At 38.5% G+C, this 20,006-nt stretch overlaps 3 protein-coding genes across 4 annotated transcripts in view; all 3 read left to right on the top strand.

The window, feature by feature from the left end:
- Nucleotides 1-809: 809 nt before the first annotated feature.
- LOC145232300 (L-fucose kinase-like) lies at nucleotides 810-5,270 on the top strand. Its single transcript, XM_080096895.1, has one exon. The coding sequence runs from the start codon at nucleotides 1,213-1,215 to the stop codon at nucleotides 4,576-4,578; it is 3,366 nt and encodes a 1,121-aa protein (XP_079953021.1). The 5' UTR covers nucleotides 810-1,212; the 3' UTR covers nucleotides 4,579-5,270.
- A 1,619-nt stretch (nucleotides 5,271-6,889) lies between these two features.
- LOC145232299 (uncharacterized) lies at nucleotides 6,890-17,178 on the top strand. Its single transcript, XM_080096894.1, has 11 exons — nucleotides 6,890-7,355; nucleotides 8,330-8,466; nucleotides 8,876-9,035; nucleotides 9,479-9,664; nucleotides 10,228-10,340; nucleotides 10,850-10,961; nucleotides 11,032-13,760; nucleotides 14,142-14,334; nucleotides 14,936-15,178; nucleotides 16,090-16,275; nucleotides 16,698-17,178. Exons 1-11 carry the CDS (start codon nucleotides 7,245-7,247, stop codon nucleotides 16,932-16,934), a joined length of 4,407 nt encoding a protein of 1,468 aa, XP_079953020.1. The 5' UTR covers nucleotides 6,890-7,244; the 3' UTR covers nucleotides 16,935-17,178.
- A 1,084-nt stretch (nucleotides 17,179-18,262) lies between these two features.
- The window catches only part of LOC145231909 (1-phosphatidylinositol 3-phosphate 5-kinase-like), a 43,733-nt gene continuing 41,989 nt past the window's right edge, over nucleotides 18,263-20,006 (top strand). For both annotated transcript variants that reach the window (XM_080096373.1, XM_080096371.1), the window contains exons 1-2: nucleotides 18,263-18,513; nucleotides 18,834-18,959. In XM_080096373.1, the coding sequence (XP_079952499.1) occupies nucleotides 18,393-18,513; nucleotides 18,834-18,959 (247 nt within the window). In that variant the 5' untranslated portion in view covers nucleotides 18,263-18,392. The remainder of the gene's footprint in view (nucleotides 18,514-18,833; nucleotides 18,960-20,006) is intronic.

Raw genomic sequence — 20,006 nt, 5'->3', positions numbered from 1 at the left:
GTGCTGCAAATGTTTTGAAATGAATAGTAAAACAGAAATGAAACCTATTTGGCAAATGGATAACAGAACTTCTTGGGATAATTGACTTTGCTGAACAGGCGTTTTCGTCCACCAGGTTGCATATTTAACAACAAAAACAACTAGTATTTTTGTTTAACATTACACCAGTTGAACGACATATTTGTTAAATAATTGACTTTGTCGGCAAAAACATAACATTGTTAACACAGTGCGAGTGTCATACTTATTTCCACTCCTAGGTGGTACGTGGTAGCAGCTAATTTAGGCCTACCATATTTCCATACTCCAAAAGGAGAACACATTGTTGAAAAGAACATGAAAAAAATACTTTAAGGTCCCCCAAAAAATAAAAGCCTCGGAAACTGGACGGGATAGAATAGTTTGGATAAAGTTTAACGTTTATCACATCCAACACTAAAATAAGCTTGTGTTTTCCAAAAAATCCACCTGCATTTAAAAAAAAATATGCTAAAGATGTATAGCTGTCACATATCTTACATATGCATATCTATTAGGTAAATAAGAAATTCTTTAAAAAGGATGACATTTGAGCACTTTTTCTTGGTTTCGGAGGACAACTTGGTTTTTGTTAAAAAGGAGGACATGTTTTCGTAAAAGAGGACGTATGGTAGGCCTAAGCTAATTGTAAAAAAGTATGTATCTCACTATATTTAAAAAAATGGGGAAAGAGTGAAAAAAATTATTCAGGTACATATATTTATGGGAAAATCCCCCATAAGTAAAATATTTACGTCACGCAACATATTTCTTGAGTTTTGATGACAACAAAGCAAGCTAACCAGCAAAGCAAGTGAAAAAATGCATGGGGCCAAAGTGCGCCAGTGTTTGTGCGTGCAGTAAAACTGCTATGTAAATGGACAGGTCATCAAATCGGTTCTGTGCGTCTGTGTACTATCGTACATGTCACAAAACAGCAAGACAACATTTGGAAACAGCAACAGTTTCAAGCGAAAGATAAAAAAACAACTGGCTTTGAAATGTTTGTAGTTTTTACTAGCAAATTGAAAATTATACTTGAGTGTAGTAGCTGAGATTTTGTGGAAAACTTCTTACAAGTTGCAACATCAAATAAGGCAATTACTACACTGAGTATATCCCTTTAAGTATTTAAAAATACTTCACAATCGGAAAAAAATACTTTCTTTTTCAGCACTGATTATATCTTCTGTAATGGGTAAAAAACAATGTGCTTGGACGTCTCTTCTGATTACCTGCAAAACCAAGCAATATGCAGATGCAATTCAACATCAAATGGACCTAAAAAAGCAACTTGGCTTTTTACCAGCAGACTTGGACATCTTGTGCATTGAAGATCCTCAAGACGGGGTTGGTAGTGGTGGGGCTACACTTAACGCTTTATTAATCTTAACAGAGCATTTATCAGCAAAGAATGGTCACACTGTGGTAACCTCTGATGTATTGTCCACTGCCCGAATATTGATAGTACATTTTGGGCGATATTTTCCTTATGACCCCTGTGGTAGAAGTTTTGCATGTTTGCCTTTAGTGCCACAACATGGTGGTTCCCGAGGTTTGGTGACCAACTTTGATTCACTCTTTAACACTGTGTCGTCAAAACTTGCTATTAACTCACCCCCTGGCTTGTGGGTTTGCAGTAGTGACATGCTTTTAAAGCTGGATGATGATACTGTGCTGAACTGGGAGAAAATGAATGTAGGTGATGGTGTTTTGTGCATTTCTGTACCAGCCACTGTTGAATATGCAACTAAGCATGGGGTGTATTGCATTAACGATGACAACACTGTTGGTGATTTAATATTTCAGGGCAATTCAGAAATGCTAACAAAGTGTACTTTAAGAAATGATTCAGTTGCCGTTGTTACTGGGATCGTTTTCTTTTCAGTAAGTGCTGCTGAAAAACTTCTATCTACCCATGTTACTCCACCATTGGATGCATGCACTTATTTAGGCATTGACAGTGGTATGGACCCATTGGGTCTATCATTGTTCTTTGATATTTTACTACCAATGGCTACTAATGTAACAGAAGATGAGTTTGTTAGAGGTAAGAGATCAGGGAGGTATGGGCGTGTTTCACCTCAGAGTAAACACAAGAAAAAACAGATGATGCATAATGCCCGTGCTGTATTGTGGAAATTCCTTCGAAGTGTCCCAATGAAAGCGCTTGTGTTAGAAAATGGTGAGCATTGTTACATGGACATGATGGAGACATCTCAAAAATTATGCAAAAACTTGTGCAATATTTCAAATCTTTCCGGTCATATATTTAGTATGCGTGTTCACAGTCATGTATTGAAACCAAATTCTGTATCACAGGATACTTTACTGATTAATTCTATTGTTGAAGAAGGTGCAGTAATTGGTGACAACACATGCATCTTACATAGCCATATAACTGCAAATCTGAAAATTGGAAGCAACTGTTATGTGTATGGGTTGGATGAAAAGTCAAGTCAGGCTTTGGGTAATAAAAGTATCCCTTCCAATAGCACAGTAATTGGAATGTTTGTCAGTTTCTGTGACAGAGAACCGACCCGTTTGTTTGCTGCACTCCGAAACACTGATACACTAATGCAAGTGGTGGAAAATGTAAATGAAAAGGTTGAAAACATGCCAGAAAATCTATATGAAAGCAAGGCTGTAGTAATTCCACGGTCATATGTGATTTCCGCATCTACTGCCCAATCTCCACCCCTTCCTATGAGCTATAGAAATCTTATGTTGAAAAAGAATTTAGCAGATCAGAAAAATACACTGTTTATGGCCAGACTTTTTCCAATCTTTCATCCAAGACAAACAGTAGACATTATGTCTAGTATTAACCTCTTGGAGGATAGCTACAGCAATGACATGTTTCAGTACTGGCTTGACTGTTGGAGATGTTCACTATGTGAAATGCTTGAACATGTTGACTTTAGTCTTGAGCTTGAATATCAGCAATCTATATTTCATAAAGTGTCTTGTCATATGATTGGTGATATTCTGTTGAATAATTTCAGCATCAGTCTTCTGCCATTTTTGGATGCATTTGTGGCTACACAGCAACATGAAGTTATCCTAAATTTTTTGGATGAGGTTGCCATTAAGGCTGTAGAATGCACTGAAAACAAACAACAAAGGCCCGATCTGTCAGCAAGGTGTTTTGCATGCACAGCTGATGTCTTGGGTGTCATGGCTGGAAGTAAAGGAATTCTGAGAAGTGGTCCATCAGCTAACAAGGAATGGAAGCAGCCATTAACTTTACTGGAAAAAGGGTTTGTTAAAGGCGGTGTTTTAGGGTTGGCTGCAATAAGGAAAAAATGGTTGGGTCATCCTGATTCGCTTATTCGGGCATCACGCCATTACGAGGGTGCAGAACAGATACTTATTCGACATGCCGTTAAAAGTGCCTCTCAGTTTATCAAAACTTCTCCATGTGCACCTTTGTCATTTGACATGTGGTATTGTGCTGAATGCCCTGCAAGAATTGACTTATCCGGAGGGTGGACAGACACACCACCAATTTGCTATGAACATGGGGGCTCTGTTGTCAATGTTGCTATACTTTTGAATGGAAAACGACCCATTGGTGCCAGAGTGAAAAAAATCAAGTGTCCCAAAATCGTCCTTACCCTGCTTGGAGAAACAGAAAGCGAAACACAGACCATTGAATGTTTAACCACCGACCAGATGTCAAATTATTTTCAACCACAGGCCCCAGGTGCATTGTTAAAAGCTTGCTGTGTTTTGGCTGGAATAGTTGACCCAGAGTCAACTGAAACTTTGCAAAACCAATTGATGTCAAAGTTTGGTGGTGGTTATGAGCTTCAAACATGGTCCCAGCTTCCAAGGGGTTCTGGTCTGGGGACAAGCAGCATTTTGGCTGGTGCAGCAATGGCTGTGCTATACCGAGCATCAGGTCTTGCAGTTGATGTAAATTCTTTGCTTCATTCAGTGCTGGTTGTGGAGCAAATGCTTACAACAGGTGGTGGTTGGCAAGACCAAGTAGGAGGTTTGCTGGGTGGTGTAAAAATTTCTCGTTCAGCTGTTGGTCTGCCACTGCAAATTACAGCAGAAAATCTTAAAATTTCTGATAAATTTTATAACACATTTGTTAGTCGACTAAAGTTGGTGTACACTGGCAAAACCCGCCTTGCTAGAAATCTTCTTCAAACTGTTTTAAGGAATTGGTACACAAAACGATCTGACATAATGGAAAACTGCTTTAACCTTAGAGAAAATGCAGAAAAATGTGCTACGGCCTTTAACAATGGGGATCTGAAAGCCATTGGTCAGTGCATCGAAGCATATTGGGTGCAAAAAAAAGTAATGGCTTCCGGCTGTGAACCAGATCTGTGTACCAGAATGATGAAGAAATTCGCTCCTTATGTGTATGGTCAGTCACTTTGTGGGGCTGGAGGGGGTGGGTTTCTGTATCTGCTTACAAAGGAAAGAATGTCATCGCAGGACATTAAACATATGCTGAAAGATGTCCAGGGTGCCCATGATGCAGAAGTATTTGATGTTGACATTGACAGACTGGGAATGGTTTGTCACACTAACCTGGAGAATTAACATTTGTACCAAAAAGGAAAAAAAAACTTTTTTATTTCTTTGTTTTTTTATGTTTCTTTCCTGCAATATCTTATTGTAATGTTTATAATGATAATTTTTCACATTTTCTTCAACCACAAACTCCCAACGAGGGCATGGTTTCATAGTCATTGTGAAATACTACATTAGTAATTTGATTAAAGTTTCTGTGTCGTTTGCAAATCTTCATAAATTGTGTTTTTTATAACATCTGTAATTACTTCATGGTCACCTCAACTTTTGCCTTTACCATTCCAACATTTATGTATACCTGTTGTTTTGTAAATAATCACAGAAAAAAGCTTCTGTATTCATGGACGCTAAAATGTAGCAGCAAGAAAAGATGCAATTTTCTGCTTTTTCTCATCATGTGCGTAGCAATGGCCAAAGATTATTACAGAAAATATGTACTTATAGTGGTCTGGCCTAATCAATACATCTGCCTGTGTAGCACAGTTTTGAACTCAGTTATCAATTCTTTGCTAAATTTCCCCAATGAGTTTTTGTTCTGTTACTTTTCCTTGTCTTAACCATTTTAATAGTTTGCTTCATGAAAACAATTGTATGGTTTTGTCCTTGATATTTTTAATCCATTAACTACTAAGGTGCTTGTATGATATAACTGTTTTGCATTTGATTAATATGTGCAGTAAATAAAACCAAGTATGTACCAGTTAAAATATCACATGGAATCTAGTAGTTTGTCAGCCTTGTTGAGCGGTATAGTTCACAATCACAATCGTGTTGCAGTGACAGATATCAATTTCTTTAAGTCTTGTGATATCCAGGTTCAGATACAGTTATCTAATTCCTTTTTTTTTAATTAGGATTTTTTTTTAACAACCCATTTAAAAGGTTGTATGAATCGCAGGCTGGGAGTAGACCAGTAACTTACTTCAATTTTAGAAATGTAGCCCAGTGGCATGTTAAAAATCCTTAAAATGACCTTTTTGTAACATCTGGAAACAAACAACTGTAGGCTATAGTCCGATTTACCCGCGTGCAGTTTTTGCTACTGTATTGTTTTACCAAAAGCGCATGCAATCTTATTAGCGGATGCAGAAACATCACAATTCAAACCCGCAAATATAAACATATGCTACATATGATGGTAAAAATGATCGACTAAACTCGCTTTTAAGATGCTGGTTGACTCGTACGAAAAAGATGTTACAAAAACTGTATGTTGACCAAACTAGTATTCATTTATTAATGGAATTTTGTTTGATAGCCGTTCCACACACACAAAATTAAGCATGTGCCACGTAAATGTCGTACTGAAAAAGATCACAAACAAGATTACATCACAGAAATGTTTCATATGAAACCGAATCAGCTATCGTTACATACAGTAGCTTTATACTGTCTTGACCATGTTGTTGCGCACAATGGCCTTTCGGCTGAATCTTGCGTTAAAGTTAAACAAAAAGTTGGCGTTTGCCTTGAAGTTGTAAATGGAGCAATTTGACAAACCATGCCCTGCCAGTGCCTTATAGCAATTTAACAAATCGATACTTGGTACCAGAGTTATAAGTCAGACTGGGCTTTTCAGGCCGGGTTTGGGCTTGGGTTTATTAAAAAAATACCTGCTTGATTCGGGCCTGTCCTTACACTCTGTGTCAGTATTTTTTCAAAAATAAATTTACTTGCCAGTTGTCGGACCTGACCTAATGTCAAACAGTCCTAAAACGCTTAATTGTTTAAGACCAATTTTTATCTATTGTGTTGTTTGTCTTGGTCATTTCTGCAGCTTTAATGTATACGCCTGTCAATCAAACTTTCCGGCCTAATCGGGTTCCCAAAGACGATTCCGGATCGGACTGGGTTTCGGGTTTGTACTTTCGGGTTCGGGCTCCAGTTTCAGGCCCGTTTACAATAGCCTACTGCTTGGTACATTGGTTTAAGACTGTTATTTCGTATATTGTTCGCTTAGCATGAGCAGAAAATCTGTTTGCGTACCAACAACTCTCTTGTTCTGTTCAGCAAAAGAACTTTAAGGCCACATAAAATTATTCTTACCTGACCTATCTACTGTCTGCCACATGTCATCGGCGTGATTCTTCAATACAATCAGTGTGGTGATCTGGTCAAAGCCTGAAATTCAATTTTGTATGTGTGGTTGCTTGTGTATTTTTTACTTAAAAAAAATGATTGTATATAATCGCGGTGCTGAGATCACAGATAGGCTGACTATTATATTTTATGACGTACAGTCAAGCGATTGGTTGCGGTTATCTTCGCAAGACTTTTGAGGAATTATTATTTTTTGCCGAGGGGTTTAGGGTTGGGAGGGATTGCTTGATTTTAATTTTGTTTTAATACCTGTGGATATTATGATGAAACAATGAATTACAACTCAAGTTAGGCGTCAGGTTTGAAAACCGTAGAATTTTTTCCGGCGTTTTGGGCGGGTACGGGCTTCAGAACATTTGTCTCGTGTAATGCGCAAACAATGAGCCTGTGTGGAAATATGATATACATTGAAAGGCTAATCTGATTCAATATCGCTTTAGTTGGCACTCTCTCAAACCAAAGGAACCATGTAACACAATGCGAAGGTGCACTGCCCTAATAAAGTGAAAATGTCGGAAAGGTATGAAAGACCTGAGACAAATGAAATGCGTTAAATCGGTGCTTATTAGCCTGAAATGGCTGCGCTACTGACCTGGTGTTTAGGTGGAGTTGACAGAAACCAGCAAAGAGCCAAGATCGTCCCTCATGACGTCACAAAGGTCACATCGGGTGTGTCAAAATCTAAGGTAAGCTTTATATTTTAAGTTTGCTTTGTTGCACAAATCAAATGTAAACTGAGACGCGTACGATCGTTGGCCCTGCTCTAACCGGTTGACAGTCAACACAGCTTGTCAACACAGCTCTTACGGTTAAAGGTTCTTGGTTTTGAAGTGTGTTTTTTAAGTTAGCTTGCTTATAAACTATAGTAATATAGTTTTCGAAAAAAGCATCTCAATCAACAGCAGACTTATTCAACTGCAATTGCAAAGTTATCTGTTACTACCACTAGTAGTAGCATTCTGCTATATAAAGTTCGATAAGTGGCGAACTGTGCTATTTATTCCACAAGGAACTTAAACAGTTTTTGTTTCGACGCAACGCTTAGGTGGCCACATTTAAACGTCTTTATCATCACTTACAGCACTCGTTCTCAAACCGTCGCGACGCCCTTTTGCGTCGTTTAAATTTACCAAGGTCGTCGCAGAATATTTCCGTTTTGTGGCTTTTTGTTGTTGTATCAATAAACCTAACTTTACTAATAATTTTCCCCCTTAACTTTTTTTGCTGGTGCGTCGCAAGTCCAGAAAACTTTTCCAGGGGCGTCGCAACAAAAAAAGTTTTAGAACCACTGACGTACAGATTAGACAAGATAGCTTTTAACAGGGTCACATGGTTTGTGTATGTTGCTTTGTGAACAGTAGACAGCCTGCAGTAAACCTACAATATGGAAATATCAAAATTCTGTCTAAAAACAATATTTTCATAGGTTTTTGCACGGCAAAACAAAAGCGTTTAAAAAACGATAAATTGCTGTCATACTTTTATTGCAAATTTCAAACCATATTTTGTCAAAACGTTTTCACTAGTTGAGATTAAGTTAGTAGTTGTTTACTGCTGTTTTCATACGAACAAGATAAAAATGTCCACTGTTGTGTGACAATGCACGTTTCCATTGTCTCAAAGCTTATCCTAGCAATTGATTGGAATGAAACTTGATCAGGTTGTGAAGTCGTTTGAGGCCGAACTGACGAAAGCTGCCGAAAGCAGAGATACACACAGATTGGAAAGAGCAGTGAATGAAGCAATCTCAAGCGGCTTGCTTTCTAAATCTCGTGTGCTCCAAAATGAGCAAACAAGGTAATATATTACGGTGTTGACAGGCCAAACAAAATTGATTATCTTTGCAAACATACTAATATCCAACAAAATATGGAAGCTACACTGAAAAGCATATGTGCAAGGCTTCTAAAAAAGAAATCACAAAAGATTAAAACGCACATTTTTTAATCTATGCGTTTGGTAGATATACCTTTTTACCCACACAATTCTAAGGCACACGTTTTACCTTATTTCCAAGCAAGTAGACGATAAACGACAACACGTATCACGAATGTTTACATATGTATAGTGTTACGAGTATTATAGCCAATAATTAGGTATTGGTTGATATAAAGTCCACTAAAATGTGATTATTTTCAAAATAATTTACAACGGTGAGCTGGGCATAAACTTATTTTTATCCATAACATGATGTAAATGTTCATAGACTCCAGAAATGGAAAGAAGCCACCGCCCGTCTTCAATCTCTTTTACATGGCAATCACATCTCGGAGCTTCAGGCAGCAATCCAAACATACAAAGAGCTTTCATTGCAGGACAGCGAAGGATTGCTAGAATCAGCCTCTACCGCCATGCAAATCGCCAAGGTGGGTAGCCTACATAGAGCAGTATTTTGCGTGTTTTACCGACCACAGGTTGCACACCTTGTTTTAACACACAATGGTTGAAGTTTGTTATTGCTTTCGTGTGGGGTTCGAATCCTGGAGGCTTTTAAATACAAACCTGGTCAGTTTTTTGTAAGAATAATTGACGAAGCAACGTAGTGCTTCAGAATCAGTTAACAAATAGTGGTAAACGAGACATATTTCGGCCTTGTGGGCATCATCGAGAAAAAAGGTAACAACAAAGTCCATTATTAAACTAACACACAAAAGAAAAAAGCAACCTGCTGTAATCGCTAAGTCTTTGTGCACTGTCTAATGAAGAACAGCGTCTAAGCCGCGCAAGGACTTGATCCGTTTTTTAAAAAACTTTTGTCAGTCGCCAGTTGGTCCTCCAATTGTCTAGCAATTACTTTGTACGGTTTTAGCGCCGGGACACACTTCAGTACGCCATTAAGCAATCTGACATACGTGAGATCGAGTCAGCAATATGGGCTTGTGAAGAGGTGGATACACTTTTACTAAAGAGTGATATCGAAAGTGCTCGCAAACTGATGGATGTTCTCCGAGAAGAGGAAAAGATGATTGCTGCTAATCCAAGCTTTCCCCGTGAAGTAGGTTGATTGGTTATGAAAATACAGCCTCATAAAATGTTTGTTTTATCCCAAAATCAGAACCCGCTAGGGGTTGTTGGCCCAAATGAGCAAAAATTTAAAACATTTTTTGCAGTTGCCTAAACATGTTATAAATTCATCTGTTTGGAACCAATTGTTATTTCAAGAGGCAAACATGATTTACTCAAATTCGATAAGTCCGGCCTGATTTTCGACTCAAAAAGTTCGGCCCGATTAGTAACAGTTTGGTAATATAACTTTTTTACCTTGATATTATGGTAGATTATAGATTATACCCTTGTCGTTTGCGTTGGTTATTTTCTGATCCCTCACACTACCGAAAAGATTAATCATATCTTTGGTTGATTTTTGTTAAATTAAATTAACCCAATACGTCTTGCAACACACGCCACTATAACGTTGGTTGCATTGGTTAACATTGCATATATTGCACCTACGCATTTGCCAACCTGGCAATGATAGAACAACGACTAGCAGTTGTTTCCTTTCATATGTCTGCTGAAAATGCAGTGTTTCGCTTTTACTAATATGTTATGTTGCAGGAGTTGGAACGGACAATCGAAACGGGAAAAGTTTTTTCTTTGCGGGAAGCACTGCAACGTTGGAAGCGATTAAAGTTAAACCTCGAAGACCCAATTTTCCGCGAAGGAACAAGGTATAATGACAATGTGCAGCAAAATTGTATGTAGCAAAATTACAAGCTGTTTTTCATTTTTTTCAAAAAACGTGTTAGCACTGTTAGCATCAATAGGGTCGATTGGTAGTAAGTCTTATATCGTATTGCAGCTGGGGCTATATTATCTTTGTGACTTTTTTTCAACTCATGTTACAAAAAGTGCCTTAGCCGAATTAACTTGTATGCTTCTGCACACTATTCGTTTCGGTAGTGACCCGAATTTGTAAAAAATAACAAACTGCTTGCGCCAGGTAAAATAAAAATAAAGTCTGAGTTGGGTTGAGTTTATTTCGCTTGGTGAAAGACAAGGTAGTAACTGAAATCTGACTGAAAAAAACGCCCATACCGCCACCTGGCACTAAACGTAACAATAAATACGTACACAAACGCTACTCATGAATCTTAGTTATGAAAACATAACACTGGTGGCGCTACAGAGCCTGTGATGTATTACTGTTTGTTTTTAACAAAACTGTACTTCTGTTTAGGGTACTTCAAGAACTGTTAAAATGCAAGCAAAACAAGACGATTGCGCGACTTGCAGAAAGCGTTCGACAGAGAGACATGAAGCGAACAAAACGTCTTGTCGAAAATACCAAGGTCACTTACTACACAAAATTTTTGTTTACGCAACCTAATTATACTTTTAACAACATGTTTTCTTTAACAGACATATGAAGTTCCACCAATGGTCGTTGCGGCAATCGAAAACCACGTGATAACTTCCCTTGCGCGTAGCGCCGCGTTCTCCAATGATGTCATCCTTACTCTACGTAACAAGCAGTACCAGCACCTTAGTCAGCACGCTAGCGCCGCTAACGACGTAATCCAGGCAATGGAAATCACAAAACCTGAATCTAAAATTCCAACTTCAAATGGAAACGGTCCAATGCACGATAATGTAAAAGAAATGTGTTCCTACGTTATGGAACATACAAAAACTGTTACCCGGGCTGTTCAGAATGTGGTGCGGCCGTTTCGAGTTTGTTCAACGGCCGTGGATGCGATGAATCTACGTCTACGTGAAGTCACTAGACGCCTCACAGAACTTGCGCAAAAGTACAGTGAAACGTGTTGTAGCACTTCCAGCGAAACTCTTGGCCCTCTTGGTAACGGCCAGATCCCTAGCTTTGACCGAGCTGCAATGCTTGAAGAAGTGCGCCAAACTCTAACTGAGGCCACAGAGAAACTATCTAAAGCTATTGACGTATCACGGTCCTCTATACGCAGTCTCGATAATGCCAGACATAAGTGCCTAAAAAGGGTACTGGATCTCGAAGGCATTGGCAATAACTGCGAAGCTATTGCTGAGGATTACTTAGCAGTACGAGAGGCCGAGTTGGCAGTTAAAATTTTTAACCGGTACTCCAATATGTTACGCGCCGAAAAGACATTGACATTGTTTCTAAGCACGCAAGAGCACACAAAGGCACTGATTGAGATAGAGAAAATTGCAGCCAACCTAGAGGATGGTTTAAACGCCTTGACACGTTTACCAAGCATAGACGTCGATAACAGCGAAAACCACCATACACAATATTTAGGTGATATTCAAACGTCTTTGGGTCTTATGTTTCCAGAGGAATTATTTGGTAAGTTGAAAAAGTCTGCTGGCCTGCAGTTGGCAGAAATACGAATCTCTAGACTCCAGTCAGAGAACAACGAAAACTCCCATCGGTATGCTTTACACCGAGCTGTACTTGCAAACAACGAAGTCGAAATTGTAAAAGCCTTAAAAGACACAATTCTTCCTGGCCATGATCCCACGGTCGTCGAGGCGCAAGAGCATTTGAACAAAATTCGCGACAAAAAGCGTTCCTGTTTGGATAACATGCGAAAAGCGATATCTGAAGGCAACGAAACCGAAATTAAGGCAAATATTTCGCTATCCCGGGAGCTATACATATCGCCAGTTCATCCACTCGCATTGCGCGCACAAAGGGAACTAAGCGACTTAAAGTTTCGAAAACTGCGAGCTGATGATGCTAAACAAGAGCTTGCCATGGCTTTGGAGGGCAAAGACATTAAGAGCATTAAAGAAGCGATTGCGCGCGCCAACTCGTGTCAGGTTTTATCCGTTGATACTGACCTCACGAGGGCGCGCGAGATCATGGACAAACACAATGTCGAGTCGGACGAGGCCGTTCGTTTGCGGCACAAGAATGTAGAACTCGCTGCTCGAGTGATTTCCAACGACTTGGATGTAATAGGTGGTTCCCCAAAACCCGGGTTAAAGGTCATGCCGTCAAAAAGCCTCGAGGAATGCCTGGAGGAAGAAACAGAAAACATCGCCATGCGCAAAGACGTGGACGGAGCGTATAAGCTTATCACCAAAATCACACACCTTATTACAGAGGAAAATAGAATTGCTCCGAAAGCTCTTGAGAGTGCAAAGAGCGCTCTTGCGCAAGTTGAAGAGCAGAGGAATAAGGCACAAGACCTAAAATCAAAGTTACTTTCAGCTTTAGCGCTTGACACAACTGACGAACTTGCTACAGCGATTTCTGGCGTCGAGTCTCATATTGAAGTACTTGAGTACCTCTCACGGCCACAGCAGGACCAGTTTTTGCGTTCAATATCGGATGCACGAGAGGCCTCAGCTTTACTGCAAGAGAGGCAGCAGAACGCTGATGGCGATTTAAAACTAAAGCAAATCGCTGCAGCGAGACATCAGCTTAAAAAGGCCTTACTGACTGAAGAAACCAACTCGCAACCTCTACGGGAGGCAGTAAATGCTTTCAGGATGGTTTGTCTTCCGGACGAAGGGAACCAATCGCTTCTTGATGAGGCAGAGAAGAGGACTCGAGATAAACAAGTTATCGTGGACGACAAGACGTCGTATTTGATTCGAAAAAGCGGCAAAAAAGATAGGCGAAATAATGGCACGAAAAAATCGCAAAGTGCTAGACAGGAACGTGTTTTGGCCCGTACAAAACAGCCACCCAGACCCAAAACTGCGCGCCCGGAACGCAGCAAGACATTGGGTCCAAGTATTTTACGATCTACAAACATGTTTGAGTCCCAAAGAACTGCTCAGAAACCTACCCAGCAAAATGTCAATGTAATTGCTCTACATGGTTCAGATCGGAAAATTACAAAAACTGTTCGATTTGAAACCACAAAAAGCGAACCAAGAGGAAGGAAAAAGGCAACAAACAATCCTCGACCGAACAGTGCTTCTGCTCCAAAGCCTGCCTCAACAGTGCCCAGGATGAGACAGGCATGGGGCGCTCAGGATTCAAAGAATATTACGTTGCTTAGAAAGGCTGAAAAGAGTTTGCATCGGGTTGAGCTGCTTGAAACGAAAAGACAGTTGGAAACGGAGAGCAACGTTTTATGGGAGAAGTTAAAGTTGGGCATGACAGGGAAATTGAAGGAGTCGATAGAAAGCGGTGACCGGTGAGTTGTAAATTATTGTACTTCTAGTACATATTGTTTCTTTGCACTGTATCGATTTTTAAGCCTATGCCTTCCAATGTGGGATGCTTGGTGACCGGTTGATTCGGAATAACGCCTTTAATATGCCTGGCTAACTATGATTTAGAAATGAGTGCATGAACGCTCCAGGGCTGATTCTAGTCACGAATTCATGTTTTATCTTAATTGTACCATACGGACGTGATACAACTTTTTGGTATATTTGTTAAACATTATTTAGTTAACAGGGATTGTAAAACGAATCCGGCTAATTGCATACCCAATTTGACCAGCTCTTTGTGCAGTTAAACGCATTATGTTTCAATATTTTCGGAATAATTTAAATAACTATTTGCTTTGCAGAGCTGACCTTTGGCAAGCTCTTTGCGAGTTCCGGCGTTACTTTGGCGATGGCGATCTAAGTAAAGATGAAAAACTGCTGCTCAACACAGCCCAGGAGATGCTTAGGAAGCGAACAGCTGATCAATATGTTGACAACCTAAAAACTGCACTGAAACAAAGAAACGTTGAAACGTTGGAACACCTACTTTATCAGGTTTGGTTTGCGAAAGAAATTTTAAGTTGAAAGCATTTCGTTAATCGTAAAACCGGTTAATTGCATATGAATCGTAAATCCCAACCGTAGTCATTTGCTGAGACAATTGTCTGGTTAATCGAACTATCCGGTTAGTTGTATAAAAACATGACAAACTGGTGATGTGATTAACCGGATTCGTTCGGGCACATGGACATCAATAGAATATGTGTGAGAGAAATAGGCCGTGGTGCTTTATTGACAAAACAACGTTTAGTAAAAATAGATCACCCTTACCGTTGCCTATTTTTTTGTTTGGACATTATGGACATCAATGGCTGTCATTAGTTAAATAAGAACCGGTGACAAGCTTGAGAATAGCAAAAGAGATGTGTACGCTTGAACTTAAGCATAAAAATCAAGCAAAGTTTGATAATATATGGGAAAATGTAGGGATGGTTCTGATGCAAAGTAATTTGTTAATTACAAAGCATTTTTCCTATTGCAACTATCTCATTAGTGCAGCTGGTGTTTGTAGCTTATTGATTGTATATTGGCCTAATGCTATTATATTTAGGCTTGTTATGTAAAACTCCTATTTAACTTAACACCTCTACTGTAGATTGACAACGAAACAGAAGACCATCTACCAAAAAGTGACGACAATTCGTTTCGCGATGACGTAGAGCGGGGTCGTGCGTTAGTTAAACAACTGGGCGATCTGCAAAAGTACAGGTCAGCCATTTTAGCGATGTCCCGACAAGTGGTGTCTGAAATCCACAGCTTCCAATCACCGCCAGATGTCGTTAAAGCGTCAGTATTGGCCACGTTTTTGTTGCTTGGCGAAAACGAAAGAAAAATCAATGTAAGTTTGTTTGTTTCATTTTTGTCCTCAGTGGGAAGGCCTGAATGCGTTATGATCACAATGAGTTCGCCTTCGAGCTGCCTCATTTTATTGCAAATCCGTTGATTTATTTATTATTTATTCGACTTATGCAGTTTCTGAACTTAACTTAATTAGTTCAGTCCGTCGGAAACCACTGGGTTGGAGCAATGCCGCTCAAGTTTCTTGCTTAATGTAACACAAGCGACTAGGGTTAGAACACAAAACCTTGTAGATAGATAGGGTTTGCGTAAACCACTCGGCCATCTTAGCGAAGTATAGGCTAATTTGTATTAAAGTTTGCAGGAATACCAGTTTTGACTCGTAGAATGATTTTTCTAGTAAGTTACCAATATTGCGATGGTATAAAAACTGTGCGCAACAAATATAACAAAGAGGTTTTCTTTTTATTCGCCCTCGTTAAATGTAGTGATCCTTAAACATTCAAAGCCGACACTGTTGAACTAATTTGTTTTATTGGCACACTTTTCAGGATATAAGTCGAACTGTTATTTAAAGAAACCGGTTGGCAACTTGAACGTGACATTTGTGACTGCATTTGGTGAGCTTTTACTACCTGCGAAGGCGGATATTTCGCGGTCCTGCTGCGTCATGACACAGTTTGAGAATCAGTCAAATCAACTGCTTTCAAATTTTAAAAAATGCAAGAAAAACAAGCTGAAAAGGCTTTTGATAACTCAATAAAGTTGCAAGCGGGCCTGAACCGGTACAAACCCCTAAAACCTTTTTTAAAACAATACCGAAACGTATAGTCCCAAAACGTATTGTTCCAAACCCACAAAGACCGACCCGACAACTCTGTACTGAATAAACGCTTCTGTTAAAGTGTGCTCCGGTCCATCATAATAAGACCAAACGAATTTTGTTTTCAGGACTGGACTGCTCTTCATGCTCTCCTTGGGAAACTGGGTCGTTTGTCAGTTACTCGCAGGGTGGCGCTATGTGACCCTTCATCGGTGCCTCTTTCTACTGCACGCCGTGTTATTTTCGTGCTAAAGGATGTCACATACGAACGAATACACAAAATCAACAAAGGAGCTTGTACATTTTACTGCTGGGTATGTTATTTTACACTGTCTTGCACTAGTTTTTCCTTAGCATAACCATTGGCAATTAGCCTCAGCTAAACCAGTGAAAAATATCAGTTTGACTATTAATTGCTCCATGGAATACTGTTTGAAAATCACTGGTTTAACACATAAGGCGTAAATAGCTTTTCTTTTATGAAAGTAAATAATTATCCACTATCATCAGTTTGAAAGTTCTATTCGCTTTATTTATTGTTGTGTAATAATAAGAATGTAATTGGGTGAGCCTGTTGCTGTTTAATGCAGCAGTAGAAAGTGTGCGCTTGTTTGTTTTATTTCCGTGATTTAAAAAAGGTTAAAAAAAACACTCAAGTAAACTGTGCTCGTTTTGGCGTTTCGGCATTTGCTAAACCCCGACTTATATTAATCCTGAATATAACTTATTTCCTCAGGCAAACTGCATGGCGCAAGAGGTTTTGGTAAGAAAAGGCGACGAAGATACACGGACTGTGGCTAAACCCACGCCTAAAGAGAAGTTGCTACCGAAACGCATTGACATCGAGTTCTGGTCCCGTCTAGCGCGACCCAGAGACATACGAACTGCCGAACAAAACTTTCGCGAAAAAATGTCGAGTCGAAATCGAATGAATCGTGCAAAAAGTGCAGTGACTGTTAAGGCACATGTTTGACGTGTATAAAGCAAGCAAATGTGTTGAATACATTCCGCAGTAAAGCTACAACGCAATTTTTCCACAGACTACGAAATTTGATCGTGATTCTAATGACTTTGGAATTAAAATTAGCTTTTCTTAAATTTAAATAAGCCTTTCTTAACTTTTTTGGGTTTTTTCTTTAGTTACATCGATTGCCTTGTGTAGGTTATACTTGTATTTGTTGCTGACTGGCACTGTGAATAAACGTTACTGTCATCCATTTTCTGTTTAGTGACCATTGAAACACTATGAAAAATTTAGGAGTGCAACAAACATATGAATATTTCTTATTCGAATCTCTTTGTCAGACCTATGGTCAGACTAGAAACTTTCTACAGGATTACTGCAGGATAAATCGATGATTTTCTGACGAATCAGGTGGTTAGGGTCCATGTACGATTTCATAGGTAACGTAAGTCGGTTACCACATTCGCAAATGTTCAGAAAATCCCCTGTCTTGCAACCAAATCAGATTTAGTTCGGCTGCAATGCATTTCGGTTTTTGTTTGATCCTGACTGACTTTCGTAAGACTTTTTGTTATAGTAAGAAAAATTTGATAGCTTGCAGGTTCTACTTTGGTTGTTTTACCAATGAACTACTTGTGACTTGAGAAAGTTGTTAGGGTTTCGGCGCAGTTTTTCAGGAAAACATTACGCAACTTATAAAAAACTTTACACTTTTATTGTTTAAACTTAAGCTATGCAAAAGTGTGCCACCTTTTTTTAATAAAACTTTGTGAGAACTCAAGTTTATAGTGAATATGACTTGTTGCTGTTACATCTAGGGTTCCTCTATTTCTGAACTTTTTTGTTTGTCGAGAATCTCAAGAGTTTCGAAATTTGCATTGAAACAAAATTTCTAACAAAAACAAACAAAAATTTCCGATTTTACGCTTTTTCACTTCTAGTGGCGATCGCTAGTGGTGGTTCGCTACCAAGAAAAAAATAAAGTAACTCTGGATCGTGTTATAGTTATTATAACGCAACTAAGCATGACTACTACCTGTGAAAGGTAAAAGTTTAGTTGCAATGCACGTTAAAAATGGCTGTTTGAGGAGAAAAGAAAAAAAGTAATGTGCCCAGTGCGCTCTAGAGGCGAGTTTAAACAAAAAATTACATGCTGTAATAAGAGGTATTGCAATTACCTTTTTTGTTTGTGATACATGACATAATTTCTCACAAGAAATTGTTATTTATTTCTTGCCAAAAGAGACTAGATTTTTGAAAGATTTCTTAAGAGGAACTCTGGTAATGGTTATACAGCACTAGCAGGGATTGTTAAAATGTGTGCAATAAAGACCTTGTTTGTATTTTTAATCCAGTGTGTTTAGGTCTGCACCTTATGTGAATAAAATTTGCTCTCTGGCCTGTTAGAAATATGTTTGTGCAAACTATTGGATTCTAGTGCCTCATCAACTGGACCAGATAGTAAAAATGCCTAACATCAATGTGGAGACTGATACCATCACATTTTTCGAGCCTTTAAAGGAAGAAAATTCCTTGACAAGATCAACCATTCTTCAGTCTGTTTTGGGACTATTTAGTTTTAAGAAAGGTATTTTTTAGTGATTACAAATTCTAAACTGGGACATTACCAAGCAGATTTAATGCATGTACCATTTATATATATAGCTACAATGACAAACCACAAACCATTTATTTTATGTAAGAGAAACTGTAAGTAGACCTGACAAATTGTGATGCAATGGCAAACAGTTAATATATTTGAATGTAATTTCTGCTCTGAAGGTTTTTTTTCTGTTTCTGTTTAGTGTACAATTTTTAATTACCAATCATAAGTTACCTTCCCATTTCCATAATTAAATGAACAGTATCTCGTAAAAGTATATAACACAAGCTTTTTTTGACTGTTAGAGAAGAAAGATGAGTCTGTTTCTCCAAGACATGTCATTGAAGAGTCAAACACAGTTTACGATCAACCGTCTAGCTCCAGTCTGTCTTCAAACTGGGGAAAGTCCCCAGCAACTTCTCCTAAGAAAGGTAGACTATGTGATTGTGTGGCGAAAATAGGAAGCAGATGCATTACTCAAACTTTTAATTTGACTGCATATTATCACGTCGCTGATCTAAATGTATATGTTGATCCCCACACTTTGACTGTGCATTGGAAAAACTTTGGCTGTACTGGTTAATTTCTTTTGCATACAGATTAAATGAAAAATTTTATTGACATATAGAAATAGATCATAAAACTCAATTGTAAGCATCTACTTATTTGCATAATCTAGTTTATTGCATTAAAAAGTTTGACAAATAGGTCATGTGATTAACATTATCTATCTGTACAAACTGTAAACTATCAAATCAAATGTTAATAAATGTATTGTTAAATAAATTTTTTTTTTCGTAAAAAGTGACACACTAAATATCCATATATTTAAGTACACATGACAAATTTTCAACAACTTTTTTTCAACAACTTTTTTCATGTTTTTATGGAAGATATGCAAGATTAAAATGTGTTGGTCAATTCTCATGATCAGAATGTGTAAAACTGTATTACGAGGTGCAGTGCATATAATGCAAAGATATTTTAGACCAGTGGTTCTCAACCTGGGGTTGGCGGACCGTGGAGGCAAACATTTGTAGTAGCATTAACAACAATACAATATTTTTAAGTTCCATAACGATTTTTACAATCCTGTATCTGAGTGCAAATCGTTTATTAAACCCTTGGGTCAGGAAACCTTGTAATTGTTACCTCCATTGTGGCATCACAACACACATTAACAATAAAACTTATTGTGTTTTGTTTCAAGTATTGTACACCAGAAAATTTATCTCTTCGTTGCATTAACTGCTACAGTACAGAACTTTATTGAGATTGAGGATCTGTGACGGTTGATCAAATAAGCAGGAAACGTATATTGCAGGAAAACGAAAAACATAACAAGACTAAATTACGTTGGGGGTTCGCAGACCTATAAAATTTATTAAAGGGGTCCGTGACTACAAAAAGGTTGGGAACCACTGTTTAAGACTCACATGTACCTTTTTCTGTAAAGTGAATTGTATTTTCTTCAGACC

Source organism: Phallusia mammillata, chromosome 6 (assembly GCF_965637545.1).
Source record: "Phallusia mammillata chromosome 6, kaPhaMamm4.hap1.1, whole genome shotgun sequence".
Lineage (NCBI taxonomy): Eukaryota > Metazoa > Chordata > Ascidiacea > Phlebobranchia > Ascidiidae > Phallusia > Phallusia mammillata.
This window is presented reverse-complemented; position numbering and strand designations above follow the sequence as displayed.